The 25,543-nt window shown below is 42.4% G+C and overlaps 1 protein-coding gene across 1 annotated transcript; it reads right to left on the reverse strand.

Moving 5' to 3' along the window:
- Positions 1-272: 272 nt before the first annotated feature.
- Positions 273-24,590, reverse strand: skor2 (SKI family transcriptional corepressor 2). The gene is made up of 7 exons (XM_068046188.1): positions 22,818-24,590; positions 22,369-22,432; positions 21,816-21,896; positions 20,786-20,851; positions 19,298-19,396; positions 18,705-18,772; positions 273-341 (listed from the first exon to the last, which is right to left on the reverse strand). The coding sequence occupies exons 1-7, from the start codon at positions 24,588-24,590 to the stop codon at positions 273-275; spliced, it is 2,220 nt and encodes a 739-aa protein (XP_067902289.1).
- Between the last annotated feature and the right edge of the window lie 953 nt (positions 24,591-25,543).

The raw sequence follows: 25,543 nt of genomic DNA on the forward strand, positions 1-25,543 counted from the left end.
TTCTCAGAAATCTTCTTAAGGTGAGATCACTAATACCTTTAAAATGGACGCACCAATCTTCTTAAAGTGGGCTCATCAACCTTCTAAATGTAAGCACCACCAGTTTGTGAAGCCAGTTAATAGTGGTTCATTGTGCTACTAATAAAGTTTGAACTACTTTTGATGTCCCTTGGGGAATCATTGGTTTGTGTATTATCTTTGTTGGGTTTGAATATCCAGAGTTCAGATTATGCCTCATCTTCAATTCTTTGCTTGACCTTTCTTCTGATGTTCTAGGTTTGTGTGTGGAACTTTGCTCTGTGGTTATATCTTACAAATGACGCGCACCTCGACGAATGCTTCTGTATAATGAAAAAATGCAGTAAGTATAGAACACAGTAAAACTATTTTATTATGACATAGGAAAGAATGGAAAAAGATGCACCCCTTGAACTGAGTGAAGGAACTGCTTCCAACTGATTGTGTGCAGTTTGCTCCATCATGGAAATTTCCCCAATGTATTTATACAGATTACCTTGTCATTCATCTCATTGCTGTTTGTAGGACAGATTGCTGGTGCAAATTGACTGCTGCATTCCATGACATGTCACAAATTTCAAGATGTAATTCATTGTGTAAAATGGTTTGAAATGCTTTGAGGGTGGGAGAAGGCATTACATATTGAAAATTCATAAAAACAATTCTGCAATGTATAAAGGATTGCTGATGCTCTGAATTCACCCTGTTTATGGTGTGGCAAGTTTGAAGAAATTGAGTATATGCAAGATTATGCACATACCATGGGCTGAATTTTATGAGCCCTCCGGCATTGGGGGTCGTGGTGGGGGGGCCCGCAAAATTCTTCTGGGAGAGGCCCGCCATGACCTCCGTGGCTGAGAAGGCTCCGCAGTATTTCACCAGTGGCATCGAGGCCTCGGTGCAGACCTCCTGCCAATCAGCGGTGGGGCCTTTATTTTAATATTAAAATTAAGTTTAAAAGATGCAAATTAACTTACCTTGTCCCGGCGATTGGCCCACGCCGATATTCCGGCCGCTGGCTGTAGCTCTCGCGCCTTCGGAACTCCGTTCGGAGTTCTGAGGCATGACACTGGTGGGGAGGGGGGAGCAGTGAGATTATCAGTGTGGTTGGTGGGGGTGGGGGGGGGGGGGTGTGCGGGAAAACACATTGTATTGGCTGAGGGGATGGTGGAAAGGGGTTGAAGGGCAAATGTTACGAGATTGGGGGGGAAAGTTCATCTTGTTGATATTGCTCCGAAAACCAACAGTGGTTGGGGGGGGGAGTGATGGTGGTGGGGGTGGGGGGGGGGGAAGTGATGGTGGTGGGGGGAGGGTGCGGCGGTGGTTGGGAAAGGACCTCCAGTATTTATTTAAATTTTCACAAACAATGCACCACAATATAACTTTAAAAATTAAAATTTCTTCTAAGGGCTTGAAGCCCTTTAAAAATGGCACCGGCGCCTGCAGGGCGTCGCCAGACACCACTGCTAGGGAGGGAGTGGCCGTCCCCTGTACATCATCAGGGGTGGCTACTCCGCCCTCTCCATTTAAATGAGCCCCTACACAAAATATCGCGGGGGCTCAGCGACGGCACATCCGCACTTGAAGACTGCCGAGATCAGAGCGTGCCGCTACAATTTGCAGCATGCTCATAAATTTCAGCCCCATGGCTCCAACAAGGCATTCATAGCTTTATAGTTGTGCGTGTTGAACATTTCCCAATATCCATAGGGCAAAGTAGCTTCAAGCAACATTACTACAGAGGAAGGAATTGAAACCTATTTGTGAGATGAGGTTCTGTGCCTCCAGAAACTTGCATACTCTGAAAATCGACATGCTTCCAAGACAGAGTTGTATTAATTCCTACAGTTAAACTTTCCAGGATGAAAATATCATGAAAAGTTCAGTAAATTCAAGGATATTATGTTAACACTATTCAACTTGGACCCAGTTTATGCAGCAAGTTTCTGACAAAGAGAGAGGGTTGAGACAGATGCATAGTAATTGGTTCAGGTGGCAAAAGGGTTTAAAAATTGCTAATTTTATGGGGAACCTGAAATATGTTTGACACCACATTGACTATGGATGATTTTCAAGTATCCTGTGTGGACTCCTTTACAACAGTGAATACTTGCATTTAGATAGCACCTTTAAAATAATAAAATGTCCCTCAGAGTTTCATTGGAGCATAATCAAAAAAAATACACTGAGCGAAAGAGGGAGACTGTAAGACAGGTAGCCAAAATATTTGTCAAAGACATAGCTTTTAAAAGAGTGCTTTAAAGGAGAAGAGAGGGGTAGAGAGAGGGATAAGTTTAGGGATGGTATTGTAGAGCTTAGGATATAGATGACTAAAGGCATGGCCATCAATGGTAAGGCAAAGGAAGAGGGGAATGCAAAAGAGATCTGGGAGGGTTGTAAGGTTGGAGAAGGTACAGAGGTAGGGTGGACTGAGGCCTTGGAGAGATTTGCAAACAAGAATGAGAATTTTAAAATCGAGGTGCTGGTGGCCAGGGAACCTAGGTCAGTGAGCATAGGGGTGATGGGTGAATGGAACTGAATGCAAGTCAGGTCAGGATATGGGCAGCAGAGTTTTGGATGAACTTAAGTTTATGGAGGGGCAGATAAGGGGCCTCTTTAAGAACCTTTCAGAGAATGTCAGCACTGAGCCTGCTCCAGTCAGTTATTGGTAGAACTGCTGCTCCCTAAGACCACCATAAAGTAAGTATTTTTCTTTTACTTACCTCCTGAGAGCCGGACCGTGGTCGCATCGTTCCTCCTGTTCTTCTCCCACTCCAATGTTATGTTCATTGTTGGAGAGACAATGACCCAAATTGGAACAGGCCACACAGGAAAGCTGTTTCTGGTGGCATGACAGATACAGCTGCTTACCGCAATTACTAAAATGAGGTGCAAGGTCCATTTTTGGACCAACTTTGGGCCTCCTGGTTCAGGCATGCCCTGGAAGCCCTGCATCTGAAAACAGGCCATAACAAATTTCTACTCCCAGGGACAGGGTGGTCCTGTGGGCTAGGCACCTTTGACACTGGGACATGGTTGATGCGATGAAAGTCATGTCTATTTATCCCCTCTTTCTCGCTACTGGCTTTAAGTGCCCACTGTAAAATGTTTCTTAGCAAACCTAATTCAGTTCCGTCTTGTAATGTGTTCACAAGATGAAATTAGCCACATGCACTAACCTGAAACTTCAGTCCCAGTTCATTAACTGTTTAGCTTTTATTCAGCTGTGTGCTGAGCCTTTCTTTCCTCATCAGACTTGCTGCATATGGAATCTGGGAGAGAGAGAGAGAGAGAGAGAGAGGGGGAGATAATGGATTAGAGTACAGTATAACGAGGAGGGCACCAGCAAGATAGGGGAGTGACTATGGATGTTGTCTCTTTGGACTTTCAAAAGGCATTTGATAATGTTTCTCACAAGAGATTGCATGAGAAAATGAGAGCACGAGGAATTGGAAGTAAACTTGTGATGAGTTAGAAATTGGTTGGGAGGTAGGAGACAAAGAGTAGGGAAAAAACAAATGTACTCTGATTGACAGAGTGACAAGTGGAATCTGTACTAGGGCCTCTATATATATGTATATATATATATATATTTCAATGGCTTGGATGAAGGCATAGAGTTGTAGTTCACAGAATCACAGAATTGTTACAGCACAGAAGGAGGCCATTCAGTCCATTGTGTCTGCACCGGCTCTCTGAATGAGCATTTCACCCAATGCCATTCCCCTGCCTTCCCCCCATAAGCCTGCACATTCTTCCTTTTTCAGATAACAGTCTAATTCCCTTTTGAAGACTTCGATTGAATCTGCCTCCACCACACTCTCAGGCAGCGCATTCCAGATCCTAACCACTCGCTGCGTGAAAAGGTTTATCCTCATGTCGCTTTTGCATCTTTTGCCAATCACTTTAAATCTGTGCCCTCTCATTCTCAAGCCTTTCATGAGTGGGAACAGCTTTTCCCTATCCACTCTGTCCAGACCCCTCATGATTTTGAATACCTCTATCAAGACACCTCTCAGCCTTCTCTTCTCCAAAGAAAACAATCCCAATTTCTCCAATCTATCTTCATACCTGAAGTTCCTCATCCTTGGAACCAGTCTCGTGAATCTTTTCTGTACTCTCTCCAACACCTTTACATGTTTCCTAAAGTGCAGGACACAGAACTGGACGCAATACTCCAGCTGAGGCTGAATTAGTGTCTTATACAAGTTTAAAATAACCTCCTTGCTCTTGTACTCTGTGTCCCTATTAATAACACCTAGGATGTCATATGCTTTATTAACTGCTCTCTCAAACTGTCCTGCCACCTTCAATGACTAATGCACATATACACGCAGGCCCCTCTGCTCAAAGAAAAAGAACAAAGAACAAAGAAAAAGAACAAAGAAAATTACAGCACAGGAACAGGCCCTTCGGCCCTCCAAGCCTGCGCCAATCCAGATCCTCTATCTAAACATGTCGCCTATTTTCTAAGGGTCTGTATCTCTTTGCTTCCTGCCCATTCATGTATCTGTCTAGATACATCTTAAAAGACGCTATCGTGCCCGCTTCTACCACCTCCGCTGGCAACGCGTTCCAGGCACCCACCACCCTCTGCATAAAGAACTTTCCACGCATATCCCCCCTAAACTTTTCCCCTCTGCATGCTCCTGCATCCCTTTAGAGTGTATCCTTTATGTTATATTGTCTCTCCATTTTCTTCCTACTAAAATGAAACTCTTCACATTTCTCTGCATTGAACTTCATCTGCCACTTGTCCACCCATTCCACCAACTTGTCTATGTCCTTTTGAAGTTCTACACTATCCTCTTCACAGTTCACAATTGTTCTAAGTTTTGTATCATCTGCAAATTTTGAAATTGTGTCCTGTACACCAAGGTCTAGGCCATTAATATATATCAGGAAGAGCAAGAGTTCCAACACTGACCCTTTTGGAACTCCACTACAAACTTCCTCCAGCCCAAAATACATCCATTAACCACTACTTTCAGTTTCCTGTCACTCAGCCAATTTTGTATCCATGTTGCTACTGTCCCTTTTATTCCATGAGTTATAATTTTGCTCACCAGTCTGTTGTGCGGAACTGTATCAAATGCCTTTAGTTTACATATGGCACTGAATTAGGAGGCACGTTAAATTCTACAGATGATGGGAGCAGGAATTTACAAAGGGACTTAGACAGATTAAGTGAGTGGGCAAGATGTAGGGAAGTGTGAGGTCATTCACTTGAATCCAAGGAAGATAAATTGGAATATTTTCTAAATGGTGAGAGCTAGGGGGTTCAAATTAGTCTTGGGTGGTAATGGAAACAGGTAGTATTGATCTTGCTGCCTGTTTTGCTCCACACCTGATATTCAGCTCCATTAACAAATAGAATTGAATATCAGTGGGGAGTATAACAAGAGTCAAATGTATCTCGCCTGTTTAGTGTTACTGCTCAAGGTTGGAGGAGCAAAGAATTTAGGTGCTCATATACATAAATCTAAAAACTAGTGTATGAGCACAAAAAGTAATCAAAAAATCTAATGGAAGGTTGGCCGTTACTGGGATTGGAATACAAAGGGAAAAAGTTACAAATGGTCAGACTCCATCTGGAGTACTGTGTTGTGTTGTGGGCAGCACACCATAGGAAGGATATATTGGTCTTGAAGGTGTCATGCTAGGCCCCCACCTGCCAAGAATGAGGCACATTAATTTTGTCATGAACATTGATTTTTAAACTGTTACTGAAGTGAAGAAAGGTCTTGTTAAACAGATCAGCCGTGGCTGGCAAAGACATTTGCATATTAACAGACAGTGTTTGGAAGGACAAAGGACCATTCCCTGACACTTTCATCCCACAATAGACCTTGATTACAAGGTATTGTGTGTAAGAGGAGCATTCCAGTGACTGCTAAGGTGATACAATCCAAGACATGGTCAGACCAGTTAGTCACATGACTAACCTGCTTGGCAACTGGGGTTTTTCTGAATTGTACAAATAGTTTGAACTCAGAGTGTCTGTTTGCTCATGGACTGAAAAGACCTCTCCTGGCTGGCTCGCCACAGCCTCTCCTGTCTGCTCCCATCTCTTTCTCACAAGCCTCTGAATTCACTGAAGACACATGTACTCCAAGAGAGAAAAGTCTCCTACAGTGAACAAGGTTTAAGAAGAATACTGGGCCCCAATGAAAAGCAAGATCTACCTACAATCAAGGACTCCACAGTGAGCTCAAAGAACCATAACCAAAACTCTTCAGATATTGCCTCAAACTTTTCCACTTTATTTTTCTTCTGCTCTTTTCTATCTCTATTTGCATGTGTGTATCGCGTATGCATGCTAGCATGGGCATGTTGAGTATCTGTAGGCATCAACCGAATTAGAGTTTACGTTTGAGTTTAATAAATTTCAATCTTTCTTCTTTAAACCTAAGAAAACTTGTTTCTGCTTTTTTTTTTCCCTTATAATTGAAAAGCGGTGAACAAGGATTCACCAAGGGGGAGCTAAAAACACAGTGTGTTTAAAAATTGAACCCTGTTATGGTAAGACCAGGTGAAGGCTGAGAGGGACCCCTAGACACCTTTCTCACCTGGTCATAACAAGGGGGATATAGCACAGATTGACCAGAATGATACCAGGACTTAAAAGCTTAAATTATGAGGACAGCTTGCATAGCTTGGGTTGGATAGTATTGTTTAGAAGTTTGAGAGGTATTCCAATTGAGGTGTTTAAAATGATAAAATGATCTGATAGGGCAGATACAGAAAAGCTATTGTCTCTGGTGGGGAAAACCAGAACAAAGGGACACAAAATTAGAGCTAAGCCCTTCTGGAGTGAAATCACAAAGACCTTTTCACACAAAGGGTACTGGAAATGTGGATTTCTCTCTCCCAAAAGGCTGTGGATATAAGTCCATTGAAATTTTCAAGACAGCGATTGACAGAATATTATTAGGGAAAGGATGTGCATCGAGGGTGAATGAAGTTGAGCTGCAGATCAGCCATGATGTGACTGAATAGTGGAACACTCTGGAGAGACTGAATAGCCTATTCCTGTTCCTATGTATATCCCTGTTTAAAATGGGTAATGTGCTTTTTCATTGATTAAAAGACTGCAAGATATTTAGGGTTCTATCAGGATGTTTCTATTAGACTGTAACACTACAATAATAGGCTATATTTTGTAAAGCAGACCTTTTTTTATTCTTTCATGAGATGTGGGCATCACTGGCAAGGCCAGCATTTGTTGCCCATCCCTTCAAGCTATCTCATGGTGCTTTTACATTTAGAGAGCAAGCGGGAGAGAGAGCGCTGCAAGAATAGTGGAAGGTCCGAGAGCACAGTGGGGATAAAGCAGTGGCAGGGAGAGAGAAAGAGAGAGAGAGCACTGCGAAAGGAAACCAAGAAAAAAAGTCAAATTGTGACAACACAGGAAAGCGGGTAAATGATTGGTTGATGAGTATTTCTCTTTTTCTCTCTCTAAACTATGGCAGTCTTTCAAATTAGGAGCTGGGAAATTAAGGTGAGTATCACAGTGAGTGAATTAATGAGTAGCAGCACAGTGCAGGTCCAGAGGCCTTAATTAAAATTTATAGTTTAAACAAGGTACCAAATAGATTGGAAAAGGGGGAATAGAGGCTTTCTTTAGATCATGAATGGGCAGCTGCAACCTGTTACTTGCAATTCCTGCGCCATGCGGGAACTCCAGTACACTTCACTTTTTTTAGATTAGATTAGATTAGAGATACAGCACTGAAACAGGCCCTTCGGCCCACCGAGTCTGCGCCGAACATCAACCACCCATTTATACTAATCCTACACTAATCCCATATTCCTACCAAACATCCCCACCTGTCCCTATATTTCCCTACCACCTACCTATACGAGTGACAATTTATAATGGCCAATTTACCTATCAACCTGCAAGTCTTTTGGCTTGTGGGAGGAAACCGGAGCACCCGGAGAAAACCCACGCAGACACAGGGAGAACTTGCAAACTCCACACAGGCAGTACCCGGAATCGAACCCGGGTCCCTGGAGCTGTGAGGCTGCGGTGCTAACCACTGCTAACCACTTGTCTTGGATGACCACATATGTAGGAAGTGTCTCCAGTTGCTTCAGCTTGAGCTCAGGATTTCTGAGCTTGAGGGGCAGCTGGAGTCACTGCAGAGCATCAGGGGGCAGGAGAGTTTCCTGAGTCATACATTCCAGGAGGTGGTCACCCCACAGGCAGTAAGAGTTCAGGATACAAGTTGTGTGGCTGTCCAAAAGACTAGGAAGAGGCATGAGGTGCAGAAGACTTCAGGGTGTGTGCCATTCTCAAACCAATACTCAGCACTGGAGACTTCTGCAAGTGACAATACCTTGAAGGAGTGCAGCAGTCCAGATCTTTGCACCAATGGGCAATGGACTGTACAGGACGGAGCTACAATGTGTAAAAATGCAGTTTTTCTGGGAAATTCCAGAGTCGGAGACAGAAGGCATTTCTGTAACCATCATCGTGAGTCCCACATGGTGTGTTGCCTCCCTGGTGCCAGGGTAAAGGGCATCACGGAGAGGGTGCAGGATATTCTGTAGGGGGAAAGGAGTGAGCTAGAAGTTGTGATACGCGTTGGTACCAATGACATAGCAAGGGCAGGTATTGAGGTTCTACGGTCAGATTTTCAGGAGCTAGGGAGGAAGTTAAAGAGTAGGACCTCAAAGGTAGTAATCTCTGGATTACTCCCAGTGCCATGCACCAGCGAGAGTAGAAATAGGAAGATAGGGAGGATCAATGCGTGGCTTGAGGCATGGTCCAGGAGGGAGGGCTTCAGATTCTTGGGGCATTGGGACAGTTTAGAAACAATAATCAGGGGAAAAATAACAGGCACTTGGAGGTTTGATTGAATTAAGGAGGGCCAGCATGGATTTGTAAAAGGCAGATCATGCTTCACTAATCTAAATGAATTTTTGGTAAAGTAACAGAGAAGGTTGATGAAGGGAATGCAGTGGATGTTGTCTATACAGATTTTTAAGAAAGCTTTTGATAAAGGACCACATAAAAGGCTGGTTACAAAATTGAGGCTCATGGCATTGGAGAGTCAGTTGGATAAAAAAGAATTGGCTTAAGGGCAGAAAACAGTGAGTCATGGTAAATGGGTGTTTTTCAGACTGGAGGATGGTAGACAGTGGTGTTTCCCAAGGGTCAGTGCTAGGACCATTGCTTTTTTTGCTGTATATAAATGACTTGGATCTTGGAATACAGAGTAGAATTTCAAAATTTGCTGATGATACCAAACTTGGAGGAGTGACAAACAGTGGGAATGATCGGAGCTGCCTATAACAGGACATAGATAGGCTGGCAGAATGGGCAGACAGGTAGCAGATGGAATTTAATACAGAAAAATGTGAGGTGATGGATTTTGGCAGAAGGGACAGGGTGAGGCAATTCAGACTTAATGGCACAGTTCTAAAGAGCGTGCAGGAACACAAGGACCTGGGGGTGCGTGTGCATCAATCTTTGAAGGTGGCAGGACATATGGTGTGAGTGGTTAGCAAAGCATTTGGGATCTTGGGCTTCATAAATAGAGACATAGAGTACAAAAGCAGAGAAGTTATGCTGAGCCTTTATAAAGCTCTGGTTAGGCCCCAACTGAAGTATTGAGTCTAGTTCTGGTCACCACACTTTAGGAAGGATAGAAACATAGAAAATAGGAGCAGGAGTAGGCCATTTGGCCCTTCGAGCCTGCTCTGCCATTCATTATGATCATCCAACTCAGTAACCTGTTCCCGCTTTCCCCCCATATCCTTTGATCCCTTTCGCCCCAAGAGCTAAATCTAACTCCTTCTTGAAAACATGCAATGTTTTGGCCTCAACTGCTTTCTGTGGTAGTGAATTCCACAGGCTCACCACTCTCTGGGTGAAGAAATTTCTCCTCATCTCAGTCCTGAAAGGTTTACCCCGTATCCTTAGACGATGACCCCTGGTTCTGGACTCCCCCACGATCAGGAACATCTTTCCTGAATCTACCCTGTCAAGTCCTGTTAGAATTTTATAGGTTTCTATGAGATCCCCCCTCACTCTTCTGAACTCCAGCGAATATAATCCTAACTGACTCAATCTCTCCTCATACGTCAGTCCCGCCATCTCAGGAATCAGTCTGGTAAACCTTCCCTCTATAGCAAGAATATCTTTCCTCAGATAAGGAGACCAAAACTGCACACAATATTCCAGGTGTGTCCTCACCAAGGTCCTATATAATTGCAGCAAGACAACCCTGCTCCTGTACTTGAATCCTTTCGCTATGAAGGCCAACATACCATTTGCCTTTTTTACCGCCTGTTGCACCTGCATGCTTACCTTCAGTGACTGGTGTACGAGGACACCCAGGTCTCGCTGCATATTCTCCTCTCTCAGTTTATAGCCATTCAGATAATAATCTGCCTTCCTGCTTTTGCTACCAAAGTGGATAACCTCACATTTATCCACATTATACTGCATCTGCCATGCATTTGCCCACTCACTCAACTTGTCCAAATCACCCTGAAGCCTCTCTGCATCCTCCTCACAACTCACCCTCCCACCCAGTTTTGTGTCATCTGCAAATTTGGAGATATTACATTTAGTTCCCTCATCTAAATCAGTCCTAGCACCGATCTCTGCGGTACCCCACTAGTCACTGCCTGCCATTCGGAAAAAGACCCGTTTATTCCTACTCTTTGTTTCTTGTCTGCCAAACAATTTTCTATCCATCGCAATACACTACCCCCAATCCCATGTGCTTTCATTTTACACGCTAATCTCTCATGTGGGACTTTGTCGAAAGATTTCTGAAAGTCCAAATAAACCACATCCACTGGCTCCCCCTCATCAACTCTACTAGTTATAACCTCGAAGAATTCTAGTAGATTTGTCAAGCATGATTTCAAGCATGTGAGGGTCTTAGAGAGGGTGCAGAGGAGATTTACCAGAATGGTTCTAGGGATGGGGGATTTTACTTACAAGGTTAGGTTGGAAAAGCTGGGGTTGTTTTCCCTGGAGCAAAGGAGATTGAGGGGAGATTTGATAGAGGTGTACAAGATTATGGCAGGCTTCAATAAGTTAGACAAGGAAAAATTGTTCCCATTAACTAACTGATGGTACAAGTACTTGGGGACACAGATTGAAGGTTTTGGGCAAGAGATGCAGGGGGACTAAGAGGAGGAACTTTTTTATGCAATGAGTGGTAATGACCTGGAATTCGCTGCTCACAAGAGTGGTGGAAGCAGAGAAAATCAATGATTTCAAAAGGAAATTGGTTGGGCACTTGAAGGAATTGAACTTGCAGGGCTACGGGATTGAGCGGGGGGGGGAGGGGGGGGGTGGGAGTGGGACTGACTGGATTGCTCTGCAGAGACCCAGCATGGACTTGATGGGCCAAATCGCCGCCTTTTAGACCATAAATGGCTCTATGACTTTGTATTGCATTTAATTGGTGTATGACTGCCACCAGTAAAGGGAGATGGTTTTAACAACCTAAACACTGAGAGCTGGTCACAGATGTCACTCATTGACAAGCTGATGTACAAAAACAGTTAACATAAAAATACTTTAAGGAGGGAATGTTGCATACAAAGAGGAATAAGAGGGATAAAGCATATAATAACTCAATCTTTTCCAGGATCTCAAGTGGAAATCCTTACTTCCCCCAGCTTTTCTTTCCTCTCACAAGTTTTCAAATACCCAAACATGATGCCATTTAATCACTCCTCCTGATTTACCTCATTTTGTCTTTTACTCTTTCCAGCCTTGGCTGTGAGCCTTGATATTTCCACTTGGTTTCTCATTAAAAGAATCACATTTTTAAAGGCACATTTTCAGATTTCACCCAAGTCAATGATAATATTTTGATATAGTTAGCATAGCAGATGGAGACTGTCTCAAAACTAGTTTCACCTGGGGGAGTGAAGGTAGAAACTGGTTCGCACAAAAGGCAAGTTACAAAAAGTTCAAATAAACCATTCCTGGGAAGTCAGGAGGGGCAGGAGAGCTCCCAAAACTCCACAGACATTGCAATTGCCCCCTTAGTTTGCTCCAAACACACTCCACCCCACATGCCTGTGACGTCGCTGAGGGCTTCTGGCTGTGTTGCAGCTCCCACAATCCGCTGCTCACCATTCTAATTTAAATGAGACTGGAGGACAAATTTCAATCAGGCCATGGGCCTACCTGTTCCGGTGCAGGGATCATTTCCTATGCCCAGTTTGTGCCATACAATCTCTACCCCTAGGTCTTTTCCAGGTGTCACAGAGGGGGAGGTTTTCAGCCAGCTGTTGTAATTAGAAGGGTTTTAACTTGCTGCTCTGGTTCTAAGAGTGAAAATAATGATACAACGCAGCCCAAAAGTATTGGCTTAGCATTTCATATGAACCCAAACAGTGTGGGCCAGCAAGCTCATTAATGATACAAAAGCAAAATACTGTGGATGCTGGAAATCTGAAATAAAAACAGAAAATGCTGGAAATACTCAGCCGGTCAGGCAGCATCTACAGAGAGAGAGAAACACAGAATTAACATTTCAGGTCGCTGACCTTTCATCAGAACTGGGAAATTTGGTTCTTAAAGAGGGCCCTTATTAGCATCTGCTCCTTCATAAACTTAAGTTCATCCAAAACTCTGCTGACCTGAGATGTTAACTCTGTTTCTCTCTCCACAGATGCTGCCTGACCTGCTGCGTGTTTCCAGCGTTTTCTGTTTTTATTTTAGCTTATTAATGATGGTGAGCAGCAATAATCATGTCAAATCCTGCGCTTACCCAACATCCATGCATGCATACTTTCCACCATTTGACAGCCAGCAAAAGCGGGAATGCTGGCTGATTTTTCCTCTCTTAATCTGAGGATGCTGAGACTAATTCTAACATCCCGAACACTATTCCATCTAAGATCAGCCAACTCCGCAGACAACTGTGCCTGAACTAGGAACCTTCCAGGTCTGTATGGCTTAGCAGAGCACAAGGTGGTACATTCACCAAAACTAGCTTTGGGACAGTCTCCAATCACTTTACAAAGTGCAACTAAGGATTGTCATTCAATTAGGAGCTAAAAAGAAATAATTGAATGAGATCACAGTCATTTAAGAAATAACAGTAATTGAAAGACTTTAAGTCTAAAAGTGTGCTATTGTACTTTACCACCCGCACAACCTCGGACCATACAAAGTTTTCCTACTTTTGCTGGTGCTCATTGTCGTGATGACAGAATGAAATGAATATTTTTGAGCACATTCTTTTTTTAACATAAGGTTGTGAGTTCAAGCTCCATTCTAGGACATGAGCACATGCACTAGATGACACATCAGTACACTGGAGAGAGTGTTGCATTGTCCAAGATGCCACAATTGAGAGGAAATGTTAAACTGGGGCCTGTCTGTCTATTCCAGATGCTTCAGGCAGACATTGAAGGTCCCAAAGCAATAGAAAAAGGGCAGGGTACCCTCCTGGCATCCTGGCCAACTAATGCCATCTAGAGTATATTAACTGATCAACCATCTTATTGCTGTGTATAGAATCTTGCCATATGCATTCACCTATATAATAATAGTGACCACACTTCAAAAATTAGTTCATTGTACGTGAAACAGTTTGTGACACATCTGAAAATGCTACATAAAGGTAAGATCTCCTCTTGAACCATCATTTTACAAATATAAAATCTTAAAACAAAATTAAAATTAATGGAACCTATGTGGGACATTTGGTGTAGAAGGAGGATGAAGTGAAATTCTCACTAGGAATATGCAACATCATGAAATGTGTCATCGAATGTACCTTCTTTCCCTTTATGTCCTCACAGCTCTTAAAGCACTAAACAAAAGCCCATTGGAGATTGTTGATTGTTGGAAAGCTTCACAAAAGCTTTGCAGTCACCTCCCCCTCCCCCCTTGTAATAACTATCATTTTCTGTAAAAACTGTAATTTAGTGACTTTTTAAGAATAATATTCCTTTACCTATATTAATTTTTCTGAAGATAACAAAATAAATAGTAGTTTCTAGGGGACCTGACCTGATCACAACATTTCAAGAGCAACATTTTCAATATAAATATTTATAATTTGTATTTTTTAAGCATTGAGATGAACAATAAGGGAAACTTCATGTGACAAAACATTTGATTCCTATATGTTCTTTCCTTTAATGCAATTGTGGTCGTACCACTAGAGGGAGATGTTTACTTTTCCTGCTGTCCTGAAGAATGCAGTATGTTTCTATAGCTCTCCCCACACTCACATCTCAAAGTACCTTTCCAGGGAGTTGACAAAAAGAGCACTGATTAGCAGCGAGAAAAAGAAAAAGAATATTTGCATTTATAGAGCACATTTTACAACCACAGGATGTCTCAAAGCACTTTGCAGCCAATGAAGTACTTTTGAATTGTAGTCACTTGTAACATAGCCAGTTTGTGCACAGCAAGATCCCACAATCAGCATGTGATAATGACCAAATAATCTTTTTTTAGTGACTGTGATTGAAGGATAAATATTGGTCATGAGTCTGGGGATAACTCCTCTGCTCTTCTTTGAAATAGTGCCATGAAATCTTTCACTTCCACCTAGGAGGGTAGACAGAGCTTCGGTTTATCATCTCGTCTGAAAGACAGAGCCTCTGACAGTGCAGCATTCCTTCCGTATTGCACTGCTGTGGCAGTCTAGATTTTAGTGTTCACGTCTCTGGAGTGGGACTTAAACCCACAACATTCTGATTCAGAGGCAAGAGTGCTGCCCACTAGGCCCAGTTGACATGGCTGGAAGAGAGCAGTTTAGGAGGAGACCAATGCATATCAAAGAAAAGGATCTTTGGAAGGCTTTTTAAGGGAGGGAGGGAGGTAAAAAGGCAGAATTATTGAGGGAAGGAATGACAGAGGGTAGGGGAATAGCGGCTGAAGGAGTTCCTGGCAACAGTGGAGTGAGCTATCAGAAGTAAGCTAATATCAGAGGATCAGTGAGGGGTGTGATACCATGGGGGGATGTGAAGTGAGGAAAAGGATAATAAAGTCAGTTCCCTGTAGCATGGGGAGGCAGTGGAAGTTAGCATGGATGGGTGATGGGTATGTGGACCTTATTGTGCACCATAGGGTGACAACACAAGCTATCGTGTTCTGGATGAACTATAACTTATGGAGCATGGAAGCAGAGAGGCTGGCAAAGTGTTGTAAGCCTTCAGGTGAATTTGAGTTTCATCAGCACGGGCGTAGAGGTAGGGATCAGCATGCCCAGGGTCTACATCTCAGGGCTTAGCCATGAGAGGTGGATGAGTTGAACTAAGAGGCGTATAAGTATCTGGGGGGAGCTGAAAAGGATGGCTTTGATTTTAGTTGGAAAAGGTTTTGCCTTATTAGGTCATGATGTCAGATGGGCAGGTCTAGATTTGAGTATGAAGATTATGAGACATATCAAGCATGAGGTTAGACTGTTGAAGCTCTAATATCCAAATTTTGCAAACTCAGGATCCAACTGCATTTCAAGTCTCTCCGATGCTTTTGTCCCTACCACTTTACCTGGCTGACTATCCAGCTTTTTAACACTCTTTCAGTAAATAAGTTCTTCCTAATATCCTGAAGCAATTGCGTTCCCAGCATTTTCTGTTTTTACTTCTTAATATCCTGCCTTTCTTTAAAGCAATACTCTGGGTTTACCTTATCTGTACCATTTGATGAAGGAGAGAACACTGTTTTAGTGGCAGTATTCCCACCTCTGGATCAGAAGAGTTGAACTTGGGCTCCACTCTAGATTGCTCCTATAAGCAGAGTACCAGCTCTGAATACTGGCTTGATGCCCAGTGGGGGTACTAGTGTCTGATGGGTGCAGTGGCACTCCCCCATTGTAAATGTAGGTAGATGCTCTTTAGCCATGTTTACAGTTCACCTGAGGGAAGGTACTCTGAGGAAAGCAGCCGAAAACCATCTCAACTACTCTTCCCTCGTAGGTGAATCTCAAGTCTGAAACTTGACATAGCACTTGCCCTAGGGGGAACACTACAAATGGACCATTTTGATGTTTCCTAGCTAGTCACAGCAGATAAAGAACATGCACGTGGTGAAGCTAAAGGTCCTGTGGGAGACAAAGTACATCAAAGAAAGCTGCAGCAATATGCAGAGCTGGTGACTGAACACAGAGATGTGGAATGGAATTATGAGGTCGATATGGTGGTAGATTATTGGTGTCCTAGATGGAAGTTTTGTAAGGGGGCTGGGAATGAGGAACAAAGACTGGTCATGGCATCAAGAAGATTGAAAGGGTTTCAAAACAATGAAAAGAAAAAGGGGCTGGTGGCAATGTCTGTTGATATCCTCCCACTAATGGGCCCTCCGGGTTGAGCAGTAGTGGTCTAGGGACTGAAGTTCTAATTGTGCCTGGCAATACCTCATGAGCTAGTTCCAAGTCGTGGGAGTCAGTTGCCAGCGTTCGCCAGAGCTGGCGGGCAGCCATAAAGGCGGGGCTAAAGTGTGGCGAGTCAAAGAGACTTAGCAGTTGGCAGGAAAAAAGACAGAGGCGCAAGGGAAGAGCCAACTGTGTAACAGCCCCGACAAACAAATGTTTCTGCAGCACCTGTGGAAGAGCCTGTCACTCTAGAATTGGCCTTTATAGCCACTCCAGGTGCTGCTCCACACACCACTGACCACCTCCAGGCGCTTACCCATTGTCTCTCAAGATAAGGAGGCCAAAGAAGAAGAAGAATTCCAGGTGTGGGAGATGCACAGAGATTGGGGCCTAGGGCTGTGCTTTCCCTGGCCTGGGAATGCTTGACACTGATAGCTGGTGGCAGAATGGAAAAAATACATGGGAATATTTTCAATTCCTCTACACTAACATTCCACTTTGAAGAGTATAAAATATGAGAAAATTATTACGTTAAATTTTTCAAAAGTGCACTCTCAGCAATGAGCCTCATTCACCAGGAGCACACATTAAAAAAACTGTAGGAACATTATTCACAGTTTCCCAATGTGTTGCTCCTACGAGTAAGACTGTGCACTAAAGTGTGTCTTCATACATAGGATAGGATTACATACATAGGATATATGGCACAGAAACTGGCCATTCGGGCCAACCAGTCCATGCTGGTAAAAATTCACTTTCATTCCACCTGTACAAGGAAATTGATAATATAACCTAAAAGGATCAAAGTTGGAACATTGCTGTGGTCAGTCTCATGAGTGGAGACAAAACCCACAATGGAAAGAAAGAAAGACAGACCTGCATTTATGTAGTATCTTTTACAATCTCAAGGCATCTCAAAGCACTTTACAGCCAATGAAGTACTTTTGAAGGGTAGTCACTTGTAATGTAGCAACAACTCTGTCAATCGTTAAACTGGTGCATCAAGGTTATAAATGTAAAAAAGGGTGGTGTTATTACACTGTCTGGTATGACAAGCAACCACATATGCAATTCCTTACATGGAGAATTACTGATCCCTGTTAGGCAACTGTTATATTGCATAGACAGCTGTAGAAATACTGCATAAACGCCAACTGCAGCCCCATAATGAGGGAAGTAAAATGAATAGGTAAGCTACGCAGGCTGACAATGAACCAGTTATTAGCAAGGCCACAAGGTGGCAGAGAATTCCAGTTTAGCCTTTTCAGCATTGAAGCAAAGGGCTTAAGGGCATCTTTTAAAATCAGGGATATTCTTATTTTGGGGGGAAAAAGTCAACAGTGTTAACAGATGGATAAGGGAGCACAGTCTGGAAGGCGTTTTATACAGAATAACATCATCTCCACTGTATTACATACATGATAAAGCAGTTTGGAGTGAGTTATATACAGACACAGTCAGGAATGTGTATAGAGTATGTTACCTACAGCATAAAACACAGTTTGAAGTGTTTTACATCTAGACTGGAGTGTGATATTTATAGGAGGACACATCCTGGAGTGTGATAAATATACTTTAAAACAGTCTGTAGTATATTACACATAGGTTAATACATAATTTAGAGTGTGTTAGAGACAGGAGAATGCACAGCTTGGAACGTGTTACAACAGGATAATACAGTCTGTAATGTGTTACAAAGAGCATAAGACACTGCATGTTATAATACGGAATATGCCATGAACTACAAGCATTGCCATGGTTGTGGATATTGAATTTTACAATGTTTGACAATGAATATTTACAGACCATTCTACTGGAGGGAAGGAAGGGAGATAACAGACAAGTCTGATTGCCCTCATCTATTGTTCACATGTGTGCATTTTCCAGCATAGGTCATTGGACAGCAATGAGGAGCAACAACTCTGGCTGATGTTTGCCCTCCCCATCCCTAAAACCACCCAGGCTGAGAGTAACTAAATTAGTACAGGCAAGGGTTTAGATGAAAGGGATTACTATTCCAGTAACATAACCACTATGCTACCATACCCCTGTCTTCAGTGTCAGTCTGCTGGTAATGTTACATTGATAGACAGCTGGCAAAATTTGGAAGGATCTCCCACTCTCTCCAAATCACACTTTCAACACATCTTTCCTCAGGGAAGAGCTGAATTTAGACCCTGCCTAAAATATAGGATACTGAGGAATATTTTATTATGCTCGTGTGCTATTTTAGACATCAATAAAGAGAAATGACAGCAAAAAAATAAACAAATGGGTCAGTCGCCAAATACCATAAATAAACACATTAATTCCTGAAACAGACGCACAATAGTAACAAGTAGGTGAAACAGGTAAGAAATTCCATCTCACCATCTGTAATTGCTGAACCATCTCCTCCCGGTACGCCAGCTCCCGCTTCATCTGGTCCTGGAAGTTATCTGATCAATAAATAGATAAATGCACAAAAACGTGGGTCAGATAAGCCTCGGACTTAACAATATTTCAACTTCTCCATGCTGTGTACAAAACGAAAGTTCATTCTAATCATCTAAAACTATTTTCCTTCAGCTCTCCAATTTGACATTTTACAATATATCTACACACACACTAACAAAGATTAAACCCCGATAATTATATTTTCACCGATGTCAAGTACAACACGTAGGTGATCTCTATGGTTATATTGACATCATGAACAAGTATAAATTGCTCCAAAAACCGACCATGTTATCACTCGCGGTGCCGACACCAGGCAGTTAATAATAAGAAACAGACAATTGGAAAGACACTTTTCAAAGCTGATTATTGATTATTTTAAAGCTGTTACACATTTTCATTGCGGGTATGTTACTACTGTAAAATAAATAAGGTATGTGTGTTCTGCCTGTGTCAGGCACCGCTATGAAACACCCGAACTTAATACAGTATACACAATGCAAAAAAGGAGAAAAGTAATTTCTTACTGACAACAGTGAAAGAAGCGTTACCCTTTAACGCCTGAAATTCCTGCTCTAATCTCCGCCTCAGGTCAATCTGCTCCAACAACACTTTCTGAAGTTCTTCTGGAAAAGCATATAAAATATGATTTAAGGAAGGCAAAACAATCTGGTGTTGATATCTATTATTTGTATAATAATCTCCTCCTCGGCGAAATCACTCATTTAACCTGTCAAAACAAAACAGAGGGCATCATAATTTCTAATTGTACAGCTAGAAATCTAATGCATATGTGGATAAATTGGTAGATTCTCTCTCTTCATCTAGATATATCTGTATTTCTCTATCGAAAACCCAAAGCTCTATTTTGTTTGTCCATTGGTCTGACTCCATTATTTGCATGTGCTTTATCTGTCTTTCCTATCGGTCATTGTTTATCGGTCTCAATCTATCTGTCAATTTATCTGCGTTGTCTATCCTTCAACTCTGGATATGCCTTTCGCCTCTCTGCACATTCCTATACAGACCTACGGATCCATCTATCTTTGTCTCTCTTTTTAGCCATGATTTTTTTTCCTTTTCATCCCTGATTTATGATCAATTTTATCTAAATCTCTTTGTCTATTTATGTGTCTATTATTTATAATTTTATTTTTACCTATCAATCTATTTCTAATGTCAGTGCAGGACCTACTGAATTGTAGGTTTATGTTGCTTCCACAAAGTGATCGGTAAAGTTATTGATCGCCCCCACCGTAAAAAAACAGAAAACTCTTTTTTAATATTGTAATAATATAACACAATAATTAATAGATTTATTTGGACAAATACGTGGTGGAGTGAGGTGTGATTATATAGATTACTGGGATATGGTAACATTCGGTGGTTTACAGAAGTAACATTTTAATGATACGCAACACGCAGCCGCTTTAAACACTAGACTGGGTATCCGGTAACGAGGAGGGTGAAAAATCCACCTCTACGGTTTGGTTACAGAAGATGGATCTTTCCAACATATATTCCCTAATAATGCAGATAATTTGAGATGTGGAGGAAAAGTATGAAGCATAGCTCCTTAAAACGCAGCAATCGTTATTAAAGCCGATATTGATACGGTCTGTATGTTCACTGGAGATACCAAAACATAGTTGTGCCGACTGTGTTACGCAGAGGAGTTGAAACAAAAACTTACAAGTGTAAATCGATTAGATGATTACAGGATGGCGATTCTGATGTAAAGGGGCGTGTGATAAATGTAAATGATCTACAGCGCAGTAATATGCTTAAATAGTTCACAAAATGCAGATATATAAACCAACTTGTTAGATATATAGCTCTCACCACTGGCATAGTATAAAAGGATAATCAATTGTGATGTCTATTTTGTTTGATAACGTTCCTGTGAAGCGTCTTGGGACGTTTCATTAAAGGCGCTACATTAATACAAGTGGCTGTTTAAACATGACCGTTGTAGACACATACACACGCCATATATATATATTGAGCATATCTACCTTTCTCCATATTTTCCACATCAGTTTTGATAGAAAGTGGTGACGTTGATTCTTGAGCCTGGTCACCTGCACAATAAATAGGTAAAACACTTAGATTCTGGGAATTTCACTTTCCAAAACAATAGCGTTCATGGGTTTCACTCTTTGTAATTGTCTGTTTTTTAACGGGGAGGGAGGGGGTGGTCTTCTTTAATGCTGAGATTAAAAAAAAAATTGGTGCATTAGAGCTGACCCATTACATTAATTGTGTTTATCCACATTCTTTAACAGGGACAGCGATTGCAGCTGTAAAATGAAATAGACAATCTAAAGCATTATTAATTTCTCCAGGGAAACTGGTATTTAAATAAAATGGTATGTGGTGTGTATGTTTTAGGGACTCCTCCCCCTAATAAGAGCAAAAAGCGTATGTATTTTTGCTCATTCTGAGCCCTCGATGTTCTCTCTCATCTGACAGGCAAATTTGCAGACATAGCCCCAGGATAACAACCTCGTTTGACAGTCAATTAACCGTGAATCGACAAAGCCAAACGAGTTTGCATTACATAAATGGCAAATTAGATTCTTTTTTTCTCTCTCCCTCCCCCTAGAACAGATACCTCCCCCGCTCAATGCAATTGAGACGCGGCATCAGAACTTCTAATCACGTCCTTTGCTGTCTTAGGTAAAGCCCTTGGCGACATTTAGCAATAAGAAAAGGTGGATTCATTTAATTTGTTTAAGATAATAAAGGGAATTTTCTAATGTATTGTATGCGAAGCTCATTATGAGCCAGATGATATCAGCATTGATAGCTGTCATAAAACACCTTTATTATCTGTGTTGACAAATATTAAAAGCAACAAGCTTCATATAACAGTCCTTGAAAGAAAACATTATTGCATTATGTTACTTATTGTAAAATATTGCTTTCTTAAGCTTGCTGATTTTGTTTTGTTCTTTTCAACCTGTTCCAATAGGGTGTTCATATTTGCAGCTTTCTGCTTACACCTGATTACCTGGTTTAATTTTGTTCGTCCTTATTACTTACCCCCAGGTTCCCGCCAGAACCCTAGCTGCAATCCTGAGCTGTCAGACTCTTCCGCGAAACAATCCTGTTGTTTAGTCTCAACTGTAACATAAAATATACATCAATGTAGTACAGACACAGTAAACATGGGATTACAGGTGGAAACATAGTTGCGGGTAAACAAGGTCACGGACAGAAATAGGGTCACAAATAAACAGAAGGTCACAGAAATAAACAGAGGATCAACATTTAACCCAAGGTCACAGATAAACAGGGCCAGAGACAAAATGATGGTCTCATATACCGGGTCACAAATAAATATATGGTCGCAAATAAACACAGGGTGTCAGAAATAAACCCAGGGTCACAGGTAAACAGAGAGTCAAATAAATAAACAGAGCGCCAAAAATTAACACAGGGTCACTGCTGTATATAGTGCCGCGAAATGACATTTCGTTTCAACTTTCGTTCCGTGTTTGTGAAATTGATTATTGAAATTAAATGAAATTAATTTGTATTTCTTACTATATTGCGTTTTAAGGTCTTATTTTGACATGGGTCGTTTTGTACTTACTAGGAAAACTATCTTCATCCTTTTTAGAAAACAGTGAATGTTTTTTGGTTCCATTTTTAAGACTCTGTTGGAAGATAAAAATTGCAGGAAATATTAGATCGGTCCGAGAGTGAGGGAGAGGCAGTTCGCCGACTGGAGTGCTGCCGTTAATGTGCTAAGAAATCTTGTTTGTAAACCTCGTATCATGCTGTGTAATGAAAACGAAGACAACGCTAATGTGCAATAATTAAAAGTCCCAGGAAAGAGAGAAAAAAATACATGCAGACGAAAAGCAAAGCAAATCACATATCACAGAGAATCAAATTATGAAATAGAATTTTAACACTATATTACTGTATTATTGATTTCTTTAGGGACACGATCGTCTTTAACCGTGCCTCTTGTGCATAGTCTAGCCCAAAGCTGTGCTCAAGTAATAATTAGCTAAATAGCCGAAAGGTGATATTTACGTCTTTGTAACCGGGCTGCTCCAAAGATGCTGGATGGCAGGGAGTCGGCCCCTTTTTACAGGTTGGGTCTTCCGTTCCTTCTTTCTTGTCCACGCTTGATTCCATTTTGGAGCTGCAGAATTGGATCTTGTCTTTACTCCCTTTACGTCCGCTGTCTTGCTGTAGGTTGTTCTGGGTGTACTGCTGACCCAGAGAGATTGCCTCTTCCTGCCCATCGCCTGAGAGCTTGTTGGTTTCTACATCCACGTCCTGTTCTTCCTCACTCTCCACGCTGTCGCTATGGTAACTGCAGCTGGTACCCGGGGAGGGATGTCGATCAGATCCAAAATCCTCCAAATTGCCATGAAGCTTGGCGATGCTCTCGATGTCTTTAACTACGGGCCTGAAGGCGGAGAGGTAGCTCTGCTTCCTGGCTGTAAAAGCAGACACATCTAAGAGCTTAACTCTTCCATCAGCGACCAACCTGTGGTCAGGTGTGGTCGCGTTGCTTAAACTATCCCTATCAAACAAATTGTCCCTTGGAGTTGCCAGGCCACCAGCTTCGCTTTGGTCAGACAGATCAAGGAAAGTTTGCCTTAAATTTGGGGTTTCCCCTACCGACGTGATGGCACTCGGCTGGGGCTGGAGGTAGGTTGGCACTGGGATGCCATTAGCCGCCCTCGGTGGCCAGAACATGCACAGTGGTGGATAAAAGGCATCCTTTCTCCCAGGCCAAAGTAGTCCAGATAGTCCACTTTGCTTTTGCTCACCAGCAAGAGAGTCGCCATCATCCTTTTTCTGACAGAGGCCGAAAGCAGGAAAGGTGTAAGGATTGGGAAATAGGGAGGCCGCAGGGAATTTTTGTAGCATCCCAAATCCTTTGCTGGGAACCGGGATAACTGGATAACTCCGCATGTTTTTTCGAGAGGAGACGCTGGTTCCATCTTCCTCATCCTCAGCAAACCTGGCCCTCTTCTGAGAGAGGTCCGGGCCCATCATATGGGTGATAACGCTGTTTACTGCCTTCACTGAACTGAGGGAGCCGCAGTGTCCTGGGAGGGCACGTTTCCGACTGCCCCCGTTAAACATAGCTTTCACATCTTCCCACGCATAGGCCAAGTCTTGTGGAGGACTCTTCTCGGTCAACTTTAGGTGTCTCCTCCATGAATTGAAGTTGGCAGCATCGGGTTGAGTGTACTTAGCCTCTGGGGTGCGGTGAGAATGAAAGATGAACTTATTGGGAGAGAAGTACATATTGCAATAGGTGCACTTGATGCACTTTGCCCTTGAGCTATTGTAACGGGCAGGTATGAAACTACCCCTGCTCCCCCAAGCACATTCATGGCTAACATCAAAAGCAAAGTTGTCAGGGAGCTTTGGAGGCTTGTTCTCACCTAGAAAGGACTTGCAAAGTCTCTCGGCTTCCCTCTTGGTTATCATCCCACATCTCCTCGATGATATTGGCATGGCCCCAGCCCTGCGCAAGATCTCCAATTGGACTGGGGTGCATTGGACGCAGGTGATCCCCAAAGCCACCCTCCTGTTGTGAATTTCGTTGTAGCTGTAGTTCTTAAGCAGGGTATTGGAGATCTGAGCTAAACACAATCTCTCCTGGTTATCGATGATGAGTGACACTATGGGCACCCCGTACAGAATGACTTGACCAACTTGATTGGGCTTCATGGGGATATGGGGAGATCTCTGTTGCCTTAGGGAATCCTGCTCAAAGGAACTTGTCGGTGCTGAGAGCGCAACATCAGTGGGTCCTGGGAGAGGAGCAGAGACGCTTTCCATAATGCCTGACGTTTATTTATCACAGCTTCTCCTCGGATCTGCGGTATTAAAAATAACATTAAATAGAGAAGAGAGCTTAACACATCGGGCCTGCAATTTGATCAATATTACAATACACCTTAATAGACCATCGATCATAGCGTAGCGGTTGGTAAAGGTCTTTCAATCCCAGATATTAGCACAATAAGATTGATTCAATATGGACACGCTGCTAATGAAATTGTAAAATGTTTTTATGTACAGTAATAGATTAATCAATATATTGTAACGACTTGTCAAAAACTGATTACGAGACAGAAACATTCTGACCAACGGTTTTTTTTTGTTTCATTAATTTCCCAACCTGGGAAAGAAGCAAACTTTTTTTGAAAAAGTAATTTTAACAGGAAACGCCGGGTTATTCACGGCAATGTCTCTTCGCTGGGGACAGGATTTGTTCTGGTCATTAATTAATTAAGAGGCAGGAACTTGTTCCAATTCAGCTCTGTTCACTCCGTTTCCAATTGATGATTGGCGCTTTTTCAAAACAAAACTCCCTTTACAGAGAGAAATACGCAAACAATCGCCGCAAGGAAGCGAGGCGATGGGGACATTCAGCTAACAGTTATCTGCGCTGCAAACTGGCGGTGAAAAGAAGCGGGCGACGTGTCCACGTGTATTCAATTGAGAGAGTCAAAGCGGGAAGCGAAAGGCACCGGAGTTAGGAAGGTGCTGAGAGAGAGCGAGAGAGAGGGAAAGAGGGAGAGATCAGAGAGAGAGAGAGAATCCAGAACGGAACTGGAAATTATATGTTAAGAAACTATAATAAAGGAAATTAGGTGGTAAAATCGAATTGGAATAAATGAACTACCGTGATGATCAAATTGAGGAGAAGGCGGATAGATTCGTAAACTCGGACAAACAGAAGGGAACTAGTGAGCATATTTTATTCATCCAATCGATCGATCACTCAT

The sequence above is a fragment of the Heterodontus francisci genome, chromosome 1 (assembly GCF_036365525.1).
Source record: "Heterodontus francisci isolate sHetFra1 chromosome 1, sHetFra1.hap1, whole genome shotgun sequence".
NCBI lineage: Eukaryota > Metazoa > Chordata > Chondrichthyes > Heterodontiformes > Heterodontidae > Heterodontus > Heterodontus francisci.

Excerpts from the sequence above, each read along its gene's own strand:
- skor2 (XM_068046188.1), bottom strand. The coding sequence starts at position 24,590 with ATGGAAAGCGTCTCTGCTCCTCTCCCAGGACCCACTGATGTTGCGCTC. Across the intron at positions 21,897-22,368 it reads GGATGAAGATAGTTTTCCTA|TTGAGACTAAACAACAGGAT; the intron begins GTAAGTACAAAA and ends TTTATGTTACAG. Across the intron at positions 19,397-20,785 it reads TGTGGAAAATATGGAGAAAG|AAGAACTTCAGAAAGTGTTG; the intron begins GTAGATATGCTC and ends ATGCTTTTCCAG.